Consider the following 15,997-nt stretch of genomic DNA (forward strand, 5'->3'; position numbering starts at 1 on the left):
AACAGCAGAACAGTCTAGGACATTGCTGCAAACGTATAAAATATGGAAAAGTTACAGGAACAAGAACTAAATGACACGGGGAAATGTAAAAACACAGCGACCTAGAAGCTGGGAATGCAGGACACTTTGGTCATGGATTTACTTCAGTACACCTTTTTCAGACGTGCCCCAAAAAACCCCCAAACAAAAAAGATGTTGTTCAGTACAAAGCTGCAAGCAGAGAAGAGGACAGCCCCGAGTTTTATCAACATTTTGAACCCGGTTTGGGCACGAGCGTGCTGCGGCCACCCGTGCCCAGGATGCCCTCCAGGCCCGGCAGGAGGCGCGGAGGGAAAGGCTGTACCTGTGGCTTCTCTGCACGGGAAGGGGCTCCTTGTTCTCAGGACTGGTCTCCTGATCTGAGTGAGGTTTCTCCCTTTTGCACCCAACTCCAGGGCCGAGTCAGCGGCCTGCCGCAGAGGCCTGGAAGAGGGGCTGATCATACTTTCCTGAAGGGTATTCTGGGCTGAAAAACAACAGCAACAAAATAACCCCTTTGTGCCCAGCCCGGCCTGGGCAGCCACCCAGCAGGGTTAGCAGGATGGATCACCTGATTTCCTCCCGCAGCACAGCCCCTCAGGGCCACTCTGCGATGGGATCCTGTGGCTCTCCGGCAGCGGCAGCGGCCCAACCTCAGCTCTGGGTGAGCAGAGTTAGGCGAGATGGTCAGTCTGAGCAGCCCCGGTAACTTCGTGGGGGTCGCCGGGTCTGCCTGGTTGTGTCGTGTGGAGAAACGAAACCAGAGAGCAGACTGCACAAACATTTATTTACAAAAAAACCCAAGTTACATATGATACAGGCTTTTTACACACAGTAGTTTAAACGGAATTATTTTGGGTATTTTTACTACCAGAAGGTAAAGAAAAAAAAATAATAAACTAATCATTTTGCTATTTTTTTTTATATAAAGTGACAGGTCATGCACACTTTTTTTTTTTTTTTTAAGTTTTAAAATGTTTTGCTAAGTGCAAATACCAGATTCCTCTCCAGTTTTAAGGCAAGTAGAACAGGACCGTTGCTGGGCAGTCTCTCACTCCAGGGAGCAAGACCACAGAGCAGAAGTGCCAGGATGCCTCTGGGATTGCTCTGTCCCCGACAGGGGCTAATTTCTGTGGGCTGTAGACTTGTCAGCGGATGACAGCCCTCTCCCCCCCAACCCCACCACTAGCACAGTTTGCTTCCCCAGGAGCCTGGGATCCAGGCCCTGCCCCTGGGACATTGAGGCACCTACAGGGTCACTTTGCAGACATGCGGGGGCTCATGCTAGGGTCAGAACTTGGGGCAAAACAGTGACTGCGCTACGCAGACCTTCAGGCCACTGCACAGCCCAGCTCGGGCAGGAACATGAGAAATGAAGTGCCCTTGGCTCAGAGAGGCAGGAGTGGTCCCCAAGCTGCATTAGGTGGCTAAAAACAGCCAGAACTCACCTCAAGGACAAATCTTCGTTTTGGCCTTAGGAGAGTCACTACTCTGGTCCCCTTCCTGTGCTGGGGGAACCGCACATGCCAGGCTCTCGGGCAGTCACTGGACCGCAGCGTCAGGGGCGTGGGACAGCCACCTGCGGCGGTTCCCGGTCCTTCGCTGGACGGGCCCTGAAGGCTCTGGGGGGCTGGGTGAGCGCTGTAACCAGCGGGCAAGCGGACAGCACCTGGTGTCCCTCTCCCCATGTGGTGGGACATCTGCTGGTGGTTCACAGCTCTCAGACATCTTCCCTTGGGGGAGCAGGAGGAACATGCCTTTAAGATACTTGAGAAAACCCTGCTGCTGGGCCCTCAGGGCACTGGGCAGGCCTCTCCTGAGGCACCTCCACTCAGGCCACCAGCCAGGGTCAGGGAGACCGATGGGCAGAGGCTCTGGGCAATGGAGACTGCAGTCTCTCCCCATGTACCCCCAGCCCAAGTCTGGGGCCACTATCTGCAGAGCCCAAGCCCAGAGGAAAGACAGCAAGAATGGGCAACTTAGCATTTCGCTCTTCCACTTTAATCTCTGAAAAACATCTGAGAAGCTGACAGCAGCTGGGACCAGACACGGTGATGCCTGGTGCTGGGCAGCGGCCCCCTCCTTTCTGAGGTCTGTGTGTGTGAACTTCTGGGAACCCCACAGCCATCGAGCTTTAGCAACAGGAACAGAGGCCAACCGAGGGAGCTGGGGCAGGCTCACCCCTACTGAGGCCTCTGCTCTGCACATGGGCTGCAGTGAAGCACTGCAAAGTGGGCGATGGGGTGACACTCAAACACCCACCTGGGGACAGACAGCAAAAAGCAAGTGGGAATGGCGCACGGACTCCCAAGCAAACCCACAGCTAGACTCATCTGACCTCAGGGAAGGGCAGCTGCTGAGTGCCATCGGGGTCATTCATCCCCTGGGGAAAGCCGGTGTCCCCACCATACCTTAGGGGAGAACCTGTTCCTTATCTGGGTGATGGCAAATGTGGCTCCCTGGGAGAGCCACCAGGCCTCTGTCACAGCTACCTCAAAAGGATCTTATGTTTGGCAAAAGTTTCAGGACCATCCTACCCTCATCAGCTGCCAGGAATGGGGTAACAGACTTCTCTGATTTTCCAGAGACTGAGGGAGAGAAACTCTAGCAGGCCACGGAAAACTGGGTAAGTTTAAAGTGAGTAAACAGCAAACATTTCTTTAGATAAACTGTATACAAACATCCCACTGTATGAGATGGCTCTCTGCAGTCTCATCTGAGATGGCGAAGAGAGAGGGTGAGAGACCCCTGAACAATCACTGCAGTGGTGGCCTGGGTCCTGGACTTGGGGACATGGTCTGCAGCCTCCCCACCCTGAGCGGTGCTCCCAGGCCCATGGACATCGCTCTGCCACCTCTTCACTTGGACCAACTGGCTCAGGGCAGCAGGGCACACCTCACTCTAGGTGGGCCTCAGAGGTGGGAGGTGGGCAGAAAAAGCAGGCCTTCAGCGTATGGTTCCGGCCTCCCAGCTCTCTCCAAACTGCACTACTTGTTCCTTCAGCTTTACTATGGGTCAGACTGCTGCAGTGAGGAAGGCTTACGTGGTTTTAAACTGAGACGCCTGTGTCTGCCGGGGGAGGGGATGGAGGCAAACGTTTCCCTTCCTCTTTCTGCAGGGATGTGAGTGGCAGAGACGGGCTACCTTGTAGCCACCTCACTGGCTGTTAAGACAGAATTATTCAGAAAGAGGGTTTGGCTGCCCCCATATCTCTGGTCCAGCAGAAGCCAGAAAAACCTCATTATTGGCACCCAGGGGGTACCAGCCTGCTGGTCGCTCTTCAGGGAGCAGTGGCCCTTCCCAGGAAGAAATCCAGGCTATCCTTTCAAGAGCCAAGTCCGTAATCCCTACTTAGAAGGCATGGGCACAGCCATTAGCCCTGGGGGCAAAGGATTATCTATCCAGCCTTGGCCCTGCACAGGCTGCGCAGTGGGGCTCCTGGAAAGGGCGGGGCCCAGGCGTCAGAAGCGATGCCGTGGCTGGGGGCCAAAGTGCATAGGCAGGTTGTGCTCCAGGGGCACGTGGACAGGGGCAAAGTCGTAGTTGACCCGTACGTTGGGAAGAGGGGGCACATAGGGCGCGGGGATGGGGCCCATGTTGAGTGGGAAGTTGTTGAACATGGGCCGGACGGGAGGCAGGGGGAAGGGTGGGTGCACAAAGGCGTAGGGGGGGATCTGTGGCTGGTGCAGGTTCTGTGGGACGGGCCTTGGCAGGGCTTCGATCCTCTGGACTTTCTCTGGAGGCTTCTCCAAGGGGGGCCCAATGCGTTTGAAGGTGTTCTCTGAAAAGGAAATGGGATTTAGCAGAGAAAACAGTTAAACACCACTGTGCTTGGATATGGCTCAAGACCAGAGCTGCATATCCTGATCCTGGTCCCAGGGGCCCTGAGCTGGGGGCTGGGAGCCCGGAGCATGAGGTCAGGCCAAGAATCTCTAATCTTCAGCATCAATCTTCCCTATGGACACAGGAGGGGTGGCCTGTCCTAATTATAGGCCAAAAAGCAGTGTGCACACATCCTCTCAACCAGCCGTCACCAAAGATAAAATCATACTTCCCACTGAGTGTCACTCCACAGGGATCACCTTGCAAGGTGGTAGACTGATCTAGCTCGGAAGAGGTGGAGCTTCTCTGAGAGAATTTCCTTTAGAGCCAGGGCCTGGATGGCCACTTAGAGAAACCCCATTTTGTTCCTCTGTAACCAGAGGAGCCTACTGTCTTTTTAAGTCTGCTTTGGCTTTTATTTGCTTCCTAAGCTCAAACTCACTCCTTGGTACCTCCTTGCCATCAAGGAGAAGTCGAAACCATCTCTAAGCTTTCATGGCCTTTCCCACAGGGAGCTGGATGTGTGGATGGGCGCACCTGCAGCCACCAGAGGGACAGCTGGGTCATCCCTGGCTGGGTGGAGTGCCAGGACCCCCAGGGAGACCAGCAGTGGGGTCCCCTCCTCCCTTGGGGACATGCGGTGCGTGGGCACAAGGCCTGTGCTGGGGGGGCACTTGCCTCCATTCTTCCTTTTCTGTTCCTCTTCGGCCTCCTTCTGGATTTCCTCAATCAGCTTCTCATCATCTTCCTAGAAGAAAAGCAACAAGACAAGCCTGCTCTCAGCCAGCTCCATGCAGTGCTGAGGCCCTGCTGGGACTCGTGGAAGGCCAGCTTACTGCTGGTCAGCAATGGGGCTAAGCCAGAAGCCTGCTGCTGGTCAGCAAGGCCCTGAGTCTGCACATCACACATTCCCAGTTCCCGGACAAACTTCTTCCTTTGTCATTAAACGGGGTTCCCATGAGGAAGCCCACCAGAAAGGCTGGGACCAAGGAGCTGGGTCTGTGCATGGCAGGTGGCTGTCTAAGGGCTGGGCTGAGAGCCTGCTCTGTTCACTCAGTTGTGGGGTAAGAACTTCCTGCAGTTTGGAGAGGGTAGACTGATAACCCAAGGGTTTGGGATGGGGGGAGTCTGGGGCAGGCAGGAGCTTCAGATCTCGAGTCTACAGAAGCCTTTTTGTGTAGAGCCCAGAAGTTTTGCTAACTCCCAGAAAAGAGCTGGATAAATGTCCATGCAGACCTGCTGAGCCCTAAAGCTGACCTTTAGCACCCAGACAGTGGTGGGCTGTGGGAGGAGCAGCATCCTGCCAGCACAGCAGTGGTCTGGGCCAGGAGTTTAAGAGCAACTCCCTTATAGACCCTGCGGTCTTCCTTTCCCAAACTCAATGCTTGGTAGGCCTGCTTCACTATTTGGCAATTCAAACTTGGGGAAAGGAGCCAAAGAGGCGCTCCGGGCACAAGCAGATGTATGGGTTTCACCAGGGAAGCTCTGGGGTCTGTGCCACATACAGTTCCCACGTCTCCACCTGCCCCAGACACAGTGGTGAGAACTGGGCTGCTGGCTGGGGAAAGACACCCCCAACCATACCTGCTTTATCTATGTGCTGGGGTTCCACCCATTCCTGTGGCCCTGCAAAAAGGCTGGGGACTGAAAGGACCCTCACTGGATTGAAAAAACCCACCGACCGACATGGTGCATGTCTTTGCTGCCCAGCTGCAGGGCTGCTGCTGCATCAGCATGGCCGTGAGGGTACAGGATCTAAGTCTACCCTGTGAGCTTGTGCTCAGGAAGGAGCAAAGTGGACGCCGCAGACAAAACCTGAGTGCAGCAAATGCACTGACCAAACTGAGGGACAGGCAGGCATGCTGTTTCCTGGGGTCTTCCAGTAGCTTCTCCAGGAGTAAGGGGCAGTCAAGCTGGGAAGAAGTAAGGACAAGGGCAGTGGTGCCCAACATGGGGCAGGGAAACATGAGGCAAGCTGCAAGACTTCCAGAGCCTGCTGGGAAGACGCTTCCCTAGACAAGGCATTAGGGCAGGCCTTTCCACACGGCAGCACGGCCTGAGCTGGAACACTGTCAGTGGTAACTCTAGGTTTTTCATGCTGACTGCAATCTCTGACTGCTGATGCCATGTGTGGAACTTCTGGGATGTGAATGGAGGGCCTCAGAGGGAAGCGCACAAGCTGGGAAGAACACCCAGAACCCCTTGGACTGGGGAGAGCACAGCAGCCCCAGCATGGAGCTGAGCCAATGGGCAGCTTGCACTGTCACTAACGTCAAAGCCAGGACAGTAACTTGTGATTTCACAGTTATGGCTCCTCTGCGATCCTGGAGTCATGAGCGGCACTCAGTGTGTACCTGACACCTACTCTGCAGCTGGATGCTGTTCTGGTTTACTGGTTAAACTTCTGACCATACTGATGGAGTGAGTAAACAGCAATGTAAGACAGTCCCTCTGTTTGGCAGATACACTTAGGATGGCACCCCTGGAGACTGCGGGCTCCGCAGGCAACAAACTGGGAGGCCCTGTTAAATTTGCTCTCTGGGTCTCAGGGGCCAAATGACGGTCTGCACTCGATGGTCTCAAGACTTTTTTCCAATTCTGACATTTGGAAATTCTTACCATACACCTAAGTCTTCTTCAGCCTCACCTGGCCAGGTGTTCTGAGCAAGGTAAGGGGAAGAGGAGAGGTGACAAGTGTTAAGTTCCCATCCTGCATTTCAGAAGGTGTCAATTGCTTGTGCACATCAGAAAATCACACATCCAGGAGAAATCCTGGTGGGCAGCATGTCCATCTCCAGGTAATGCATAAACATTCTCTGTAAAGACCCTGAGACACGGTCATCTAGTCCCTCTGCAAACACCCCAAGTGAGGAAACCTCTTCCTGTACAGAGTAATCTCCAAGCCAAACACCACAAAAGGCTCCAACGGGCTTTGGTGGACGCAGTCTGAAGGTCTCCATGCCAATGTCAGGACAAATTCTACCAACCTAGATGAGGAATTGGCAAACAGTCTCATTTTGGTACCAGTGGCAAGCCTAGGAAAAAAAGATTAAAAAAAAAAGAGGATTGATCTGGAAAAGCGGCAAGTGGGGGAGCTGTTGCTCTGCACGGATCACTGAGTACCTGGGCAGGTCCCTGAACACCTGAGTCTCAACATCTCGTCTTAAAACAGGTGGTTGTGAGGACTGGCTGAGCTCGACTGCGTAAGGAACTCACCACAAAGCAAGCACTCTTTATTAAAGGCAGGAAAGTTGTAGAAAATGGCAGGGATAAAAATTTTAGAAAGATGAGAAGTTTCAAGAAAAAGTGGTATAGACTGGGAGATGCCTCAACATTTCTCTCAGTGGCTTCTTTATGGAATGAGTGGCAGGTTTCCTGACTCTGGTCACTTATTAAGTAGAACTATTAGTAACTACATCACTACCACCACCACTGTCTCGTCCCTATTTCTCCCACATCACCTAAATGTGGTGATGCCCAGCAGTACCCAGAGGGACACTTAAGGCCTCTCATGGCACAGAAAAGAACCTTAGAAACCATCCATTCCAACTTCCTTATACCACAGAAACTAAGGTCCCAGAGGAGGTAAGTTGTTCAGTTATGGCTACTCAGTGGTGGACTGGGCAGATGCTTTATACCATCCTACAGTGCCATTCAAGCAGCTTTCCTGGAAAGAATCCACAGAAAAATACCTTGAAGGTTCCCTGCCCCCGCCGTTTATGTGGTTTGAAAACTTGGAGGGTACGTGTACTATTTCACTGAAGAACATGTCCTGAGTGTCCAGTGTAAGCCAAGAACTGCACTGGACACACAGCCAGGAGTTGGCAGACCGGGTCCCGCCCCGCATGGAGCTTCCGTTTCTGTGTTGTGATCACAGTTCTGCTGTCCTTCCACTCTGGACTTCTACATGGGCTTACAAGGTAACCTCATAGCATTAAAGACCAACCGCTAACCTCCCCTCCTCCTCAGACTCTTTCATGATAGTTCTGTTAGGATAAATGAAGAATGAGGGCTACTTTTTTTTTTTTTTGGGGGGGGGTTAATTAGGTTTAATTATTTATTAACTTTTTTTTTTTAATGGAGGTACTGGGGACTGAACCCAGGACCTTGTGCATGCTAGGCAAATACTCTATTACTGAGCTATAACCTCCCCCTCTAAGGGCTACTTTTTGAATAGAAGTTCCAGGTCCCTTATAGTACTGTTGAGGGTATGCACAGGGCATCCCCCTGCTATGTATCAATATCTTCCAATGCTTCCGGTAAAAGTGTACCCCTGAATAAAAGCAGTGTAAGAATTCCCTTAAGTGGGTCTGAGGCACTTGCAGAGCCAAGTGTGAGTTGAGATTCCTGATACAGATCTGCCGGCTCTGTAGGACAGAGTGTCCAGGTCCACCTGCCGCCAACTGAGAGCTCTTCTGGGGGTGGGGGGTGGCGGGTGGCGGGAGGAGCCTTGGAGCCCTGAATTCTTCACCTTTTGAAGAGAGCCACCTGGAGCCTCTTCCCTTCCTTCCTTTGTTCTGATCACTCTGCTGATTTGGTAAGTGGACTCAAGACCATTTGTCCTTAAGCTCTGGCTTTCCCTGGTTAGGCAATGCTCTTAGAGTCTAAATACAGTCTGTATTTCACCAGAAAATGTCATCATTCAACTATTCTGAGTAGTAATTGTTACCATAAATAATAAGTAAATTGTCAGTTATACCTAGAATATGGGTTAGGCGCTTCAGATTTCAACTTTCTCCAACTGGTTGGAGTGACAGGACACTATGTTTAGAAACTAAGAGCTAAAACACTTTTTAATATTTTTTTAAAAAAAGAATTACATTTGCAGCCAAATATGTTAGACTGTAAGGGGGAAGACTCCTCACTTCATCTGGGGTGAACGTTCCTTCCACAAGCAGCTTCCCTTGAGCATTTTAAGTTTCTCAAGTCAAGAGTGAAGGCAGACTGAATCATACACTTTGAAAATGGCAAAATTTTACTTTGTATTTAACCACAATTAAAAAATTAATAATTAAAAAAAAAGTAAAAGAAGGTTTACAGTTGATTCTGAGATTAAAACATGAGGACTGGTCCCTCATCAGAACACTTCTTGGGTTTGGGTCTTTTGACACATGGGGCTATTAAGGCCCTTCTTGGAGGTAAGTTCCCTTGGGAAACATTCTAGGCATCCCAAGTGTCATCATTCACAGTGAATAAGGATACTCGTGAAAAAGGCTTGTCATTCTGCAAATCTAGGACACACCTAGGCTGCTGGAAATAGGGAACAATAGGAGGAAAGATGATGAGAGGGCCAGGGGTGTGTGGGCTGGATCACAGAATTCCCTGTCCTCCAGCCCCCCTGCAGGGGCTGAGTCACTTACAGGAAATCCAGGCGCGCTGGAGCAGGCCCCACCATACTGAATTTTATCTTAAAGCATCACTGGTTTCCTAACAGACAGGCAGCTGGCACAACGGGAAGAACTCCAGCTTTGGGGCTCCACAGACCTTGGTTTGGGGACCCCTCCACCCAACACGACCTAACCTAGAGCCTAATCATTTCCATGGCAGGTTTACTGAGAAGCAAATGATCTCTCTTCCAAGGTGCAGAGCAGTGATGGTAATAACGGCAGTAACATTTATTGATGGTTTCCTGTGTGCCAGCTCCTATTCTGAAAAGCACCTCACATAGATTTCATAACAACTCCGTGAGTTAGGTACTGTTAATTGCCCCCATATTACAGATGAGGAAACTGAGGCACAGTGAGGTTTGAATTCAGGCTGTCCAGTCTCAAAGCCTGAGCTCTCAACCACATAAACCACCAGTTTCTGAACAGAAGCTTCTGGAACAGTATGACTGCAGGGGCCCCGGGAACTCTGCCTACCCTGAGCACTGTCATAGGTGACTATTTTTAGGCTCTGCTTTGTTCTAGAAAAAGTGCATCTTGCCCTCTTTGAAATATAAGAGGGTTTCTTCTCTATGGGATGGGCAGAACTCTAAAATCTCCTTTCTCCACTAAATAAAAGGGAATAGGGCAAAACAAAACACCTCTACTCAAGGAGATGAACAGCCAGGATAGCAGAAAAGCAGACACTTCCCTGAAAATTCCTATTTTCTTAGGGTCAGCTCACCCAGAAGTACATGTACCATCATTTGAAACATCAGGTCTCTGACTGGCCTCCCCAGCCTTGGCCTCTGAGACAGAGCCAGCAGAACTCTCTCACCCAGGCCGGGGCGCCTGTAAGGCAGAAACCCATGGTGCAAGCCAGGCTCTATCACTGAGGCCACAGGACATCCTGGCTCATGGTAACGGAGTCACCTATCGCTCCTGACCAGGGTGCTGTTCCAGGCCCATCTCCAGATGTCCTTGCCTTGATGACATGCTTTCCCACAAGGCCACCAGGTTACTTATATACCACAAGGTCCCACGGGATTTTCTCCTTCGGCCATAAAAGACCAGGGTTTTGATTCTCACACACATTAAAGCAATTTGGGAAAAAAAGTTTAAAGTTTAACAAAACACAAATGAAAACGAATTCCTCACCAGAGATAACTCCAGGGAAGGTTTTGGCCTAATTCCCGTTGGTTGTTTTTGTACCCACATCTCACTTTCAAAACCCCTAGGGTTCCCTTCTAGAAGGCTGCGCTCTGTGTACTCAGGTCCCACCTCGCCGTGTGGGCTGCTCTCGTTCACACACGCCTGCTCTCCAAGCGTCCCTCCCGGCCACAAGGGGCTGGCAGGATTCTACCCACGAGGAAACAGGCTCTGACAATGCAGTTGCATGCTGAACATCACCAGATAAGCAGTGAAGAGTGAAATCAGGACCAGGGCAGGGCCTGGCTGCTCCTTCTGGGCTTACAGCCCCCAGGGGTGCCTGGCCAGTTCTGGACTCCACAGGCAGTTAGAGGCCACAGGCCTGAGACTGGGCCATTAGGGCCCCTCCAACTGCTCTGCCCTCAATAGAACTGGAGGCTAAACTGAGCCCACTTGAGAACTGAGCTCCCCTTCACACCCACCTGCCTTGGTCAGTGGGGAACTGCGGGAGAAACAGACAGCTCTGTCCAGACTCACTGCACTGAACACCTCAACAAGCCCTAGTGAACGGCGACCAAGGGTAACATGCCCGCCCCAGCACTCCTCTCCTGGCCTTTGGCTCAGGATTTAAGATGGACCTAGTAGGCTTGGAGAAGTCCTTCTCTGCCTTCTTTCTGGTCCTTCCTAATCTTGGTGAAAACTTTCAAACAGATCCACAGAATGCGCATATAAGCAAGTCTCACACTGAGGGTAAGGGAACATGAGGCTGCAGCAGAAGTGAGCCCCACAGCACTTTCTACTGCTCCCCACAGCCAGTCTGGGGGTGGAACCCACAGACTACACTGAAGGCAATGAGGACCAAGAAGGGAACACGCACAGCACCCAAGAGGAGCCAGCGCACCCCAAACGCAGTGCTGAGGACAAAGGATTAAAGCAGAAAGTGACATGGAGTCTCGCTGCCCAGCAGATCCGGAAGAATGCTTTATATAAAGAAATGAGTGGTTGCATTTGAACAGAGAGAGGGTTTTATTTCCTTTCCCTGAATTCCTTTGAGCTCAGCAAGACACAGCAAATTCTGGCTTATGGAAGACTCTGCCGCGCTCACTTCACATGGAGGTGGGTGAGGAGTGAGGAGGCAAGAGCACGACGGGGATGGCAGGGGCCCCAGCCGGCAGGAAGTGAGGCAGAATTCACCAGAGAGGTTTTAATTAAGAAAAACAACCCAAAATTCTGACTCCTTAAAAACCTGTCCCTAAACAACGAAGCCACACAGCTCTGCCCACGTAGCAGGGTCTGGACAGGAGAAGATGAAGGAAGAGAAACTGCAAATGGTTCAAGGGGAAAAAGAGGTTTCCACCAATCAGACATTGACAACAGTCGCCAGCCGCAGCCTGAAGGTTCCTAAAATAGACGTTTGAGCACTTAGCACATGGCTGTTCTTGTGAAGCTTTTTAACAGCCTTTTGAGCCTGTTTTCTTCAACATTTCTGGTCACCAGGGCTGGTCGCCCACTCACCTACAGCCAGCTTCCTGTGACCATGAAGGGAGGGTGGTGACTTTTCTTCATGTAACTTTTCCCCCCTTAAAAAGGTGACTGAGAACTGCAAGTCAACTGCTGCTTCCCTCCTGCAATTTGGGGGGTGGGGTTGGGGCTGGGATCCAGGTCATGTGTGGCCACAGCTGTTGTTAATAAACTTGCAATGATTTCACAAAAGGCTTCCAAAGAGCTGAGGATTTAGTTTCAAATTATTCCCAGATCGGCCGCAGATCGCTGAGCAACACCAGACCCTAACCCTCCAGAGCCCCAGCTGTCCCCCTGCAACAGGAAATTGGGGGGAGGAGGGTGCAGCACAGCCCAGGGTGGCACATGCTGTGCAGCTGGGGTCTGGAATGGCTGGGGTGGGGGCGGCATGGGGGGGGAGGCGGAAACAAAGTGCAGGGGAGGAGCAAAGACCAGCTTTCTGCAGCCATCTCCTCAGGTCACCGAGGCCTGGAACCCAGACACCCTTCAGTCTAGGGCTCCCCCGCAGGGACCTGGAGGCAGCATGGAGTGTGGCCATGCCGTGACTCCTGTCGGGATCAAGTACTCAGCCTGAGGCCTGCTGGTGTCTGCTGAACATGCCACGTGACACACTCTGTGTTTACTGGGCTGGGCCATCTTGCTGCTCTCCTTGGTACAACCCTCTAGTGACATCTGAACAGGTCACGGTTTGGAGCTGCCAGGCCCCTTGCTACCACCTGCAACTTGCTCAATGGGGAAGGGGCCGAGCGCGGGTCCTGCCCCTCTACAGAGGCCTGCTTGCTTCCCTGGGCTCAGGCCCCAGGGTAGCTGCCAGCAAGCTCCTCTATTTGTGACCTCTGACTCCAGGGAACGGAGACTTGTGTGGTAAAAGAAGCTAACATTTGGCTGAAGACCGGGCTTGCATTTTGGTTTTACCAAGTGACCTGACCACCCGAATCTCATTTTCCCCATCTGTAGAATGGGAGACCGGTCCCACCCCCATGCTGTAACAGAAACAATGGTATTTAGAACACTGGCTAGAAATAAAATGCTAAGGCCAGTTGTGGAAGCCAAGTGATGGGGCAACACGAGGGTACGGGGGTTTACTTTATCATCTTTTTTTTCTTTTATAGAAGGTAAACTTTAAGTTAAGAAAAAAAATCCTGAAACTAAAAATTAGTTACTGACCTAAAGTCTAGAATATCTTTCTGAAGATACTCCTTAAAAGTCTCCACCTTTTCCTCCTCAGTCCTCTCTGAAGTACTTTTATTTCCTCTTCCTCTCCCAGGCCACTCAAACAAGGGTCTCAAAGGTGCCCAGTGCCCTCTGTGCGCCTGACCCAATGGGAAGATTCTGACCTGGGCTGGGTGGTGCTGGAGCCAACTGAGGAGAGAAGGCTGGTGGCCAGCTTTGTTTAAGATGCCAAGAGAACAGAAGACCTGAGATCAATGCATGCCACCTTTTACGGACCACAATCTTCTGCAAGTTTCTTCATTCGCAAAACAGGGATGATACACCCGTCTTAGAGGACTGTTACAGAGTTAAATATATTAACACATATCAATGTTAGGTTCAATCCACTGTAGGCCTGGGAAAAATAAACAGTCTCCTAACCAAATGGCTAGGCGATAATGGTGCCAAATTATAAACTGGTTGTAAAAGTCCTAGGGTTTTATTTGAACCGAACATGCTTTAAATTCTTATATTTAAAAAACAAAGAAGTTGTAGAAAACAATTCTGTGCAGTTTCTGGTAGCCAAAACCCAAGATAAACGCTGACTTCGTTTTGTATTTAAAAAGAAAATGCTCTTATGAATTTTGCCCTACTTTTAGAATCTAGACTGCCAGGTGACTGTTCTAAACAGAGCTTCTAACATTAAGATGTAACGTGTTAATACCCTTAAGTTACCATTCATGGACAAGAAAAAAACTAGCACATTTGGGTCCAATAAAGTCCTAGGTTAACCCTTCCCCTACTGCAAAATGATGTTTGTTCATTCCATGTTGAGATTTGGCTTTGCATTCTGACCCCTAACTAGAAAAATGGTTTGTTGTCACTGGTTTGCTTCTGTTTTTCTTTTTTCCTTCCTAAAAAGACATCTTATTTTACAAGACTCTTAGTTGAATGTTTTAAGCTTATTTTTGATAACTACCAGACAACCGACAGCTCTCTAATATGGAGTTAGTTCAGGTTCCCAGGCAATCGCCAGTCATTAAGGATGAAAATTTAACTTCTCTCCAAACCATGAAGGGACAACTCCCTCGCTGACAAATGAGAGATTCTTCCTGGCCTTGCTGGTTAATTAAGCGAGAGAAAAGGCTGGATGACAGGGCATGCTTTGTTTCCCTCAACTTCTGAATGGCTTTGTGTTCCCAGAAGCCTCAACAGATGCTGGGTTGGAATTCAATCGGTCTCCTGGTGAGAATCAAGGAAACGGGGTTGATCCTGGTTTTGATGGGAACGGGACAAATGGAACAAAATCTCCAGCTGTGGCTACCCGAGGAAATCAGAGGGATTTGTATTTGCCTAACCTTCCTTTCGAACTTTATTTTGAGCAAACCCAGAACCTTTCTCATGGTAGAAGACGACAGTTCAGCAACAAAATAAGGGGCAGTCCCTTGCTACGGCACCCACACGAGGTAACAGAACGCGAGAAACCTTTATAAGCAATTCCACGTGTGGGAAGAAAAGGGCAGTGGCAGAAGGAAGAACAAGAGGGAGCAGAAAGGAAAACGGCGCTGAGCACAGGCCAGACCACTGCAGAACCCCCTGCACGTGGTAACTCCCACACTGCTCTTTGTTTCCAAAGACGAAAGCAGCCCGAGGAACGCCTCCTAGGAGCTCCACCAAAGAAAAAGACCCTGATTTCTCACCAAGTTCCTAGAGATGCTCAGGCACCCAGTTTGCCAGCTGGGTGGGGCTGAGGAGGTGAGTCAGCAGAACTGGCAGGTCCCGGACATGGATTACCTGGGACAGCACCTCCCACTGTGGGCCACACCCCCTCCACTCGACCTGCAACAGGAGGATGACTGACTGCTTCTAAAGCCGCCTCTTTCTTTCCAGTATTTCCTCAGTGACAGGACAGGCTTGCTAAGGGTTTTACCAGATCACAGAGTCGTGGGAGTATGAGCAGTTCCTGGGTCCCTCAGCTCAATATTCCACCCACTAAGGAGGTTGTTCCTGACGTGCAGATACCTGGTTTTCACAGAGGACTCAGTGCCTTTCAAAACTGTGGGGCTCTCTGAGGATTAGGATGAGGCCAGCAGCCTGGCTTGCTGTGGCTTTCACACAGGGGCTGGCCTGTTGCCCGACAGCTTTTCTTGTTAGACATACTGGAGATCTTCCACATCAGGGATCAGTGCTGGTGGCTAACAAGACTTTTATCTTTGGCTTATAAAGTTCTAGCTTTAGAGGGATTTGGATTAATAGTTAATTTTTTAAAATTGGGAGATTTCACATTGAAATACAGATATCCAGCCTCTCTGGAAAATCTGAAGCCATGGTAACTCTGAGCACAGTCTCATCTGGCAACAAACTAGGAGGGCTGAGTAGAAGCCCCTTTAGATGGGGCCCACCCTTTTCTGTTTGCTACAGTCCCCACCACACCCTACTGACCCCTACAGACCTGGCCTACTGAACATTCATCAATCATTTATGTTGCTACTTGTTCCTAAAGTAACTTGGGTCTGTGACCCCAACTACATGGTGTTTGTGTTCATGTAAATCTTTCCATGTTTTTTTTCCTCTTCATGTTTATCATACAGATCTATGGCATCACTTTGTATGGCTGCATGCTATATTAATGGAAGAGCCACCCTGGGCTGTCCACCGCTGAACTTATTATACATGAGGGAGAGATAAACTTCTATCTTGACTAAGTCTCTGTGGTTTTGGGGCTTTGTTTTTCACATCCAAAATGATTCTTATTAATATAGGGAAGTTTACTAATTTCTTATTGAGTCATATTACTCTTTACATATTAACAACATTTATCTTTATCATATGTGTGTTATCCAATTGTTCATTTACCTTTATCTTTGTTTTTGCCAAAGAGGATTTATGTTTTCTTATTTGGCCTTGATGCCACACTAAGAAGGACCTTCTCTTCTCCAAGATTATAAAGGTCACCTCCTTTGTTTTCTTGA

General features: G+C 50.2%; 1 protein-coding gene across 2 annotated transcripts in view; it reads right to left on the bottom strand.

Annotated features, from left to right (window-relative positions):
• Positions 1-786: 786 nt before the first annotated feature.
• Positions 787-15,997, bottom strand: part of RNF216 (ring finger protein 216) — a 135,079-nt gene continuing 119,868 nt past the window's right edge. For both annotated transcript variants that reach the window (XM_074345619.1, XM_074345618.1), the window contains 2 exons: positions 4,519-4,588; positions 787-3,799 (listed from right to left, as the gene is read on the bottom strand). In XM_074345619.1, the coding sequence (XP_074201720.1) occupies positions 3,480-3,799; positions 4,519-4,588 (390 nt within the window). In that variant the 3' untranslated portion in view covers positions 787-3,479. The remainder of the gene's footprint in view (positions 3,800-4,518; positions 4,589-15,997) is intronic.

Source organism: Camelus bactrianus, chromosome 18, assembly GCF_048773025.1.
Source record: "Camelus bactrianus isolate YW-2024 breed Bactrian camel chromosome 18, ASM4877302v1, whole genome shotgun sequence".
NCBI classification, from domain to species: Eukaryota; Metazoa; Chordata; class Mammalia; order Artiodactyla; family Camelidae; genus Camelus; species Camelus bactrianus.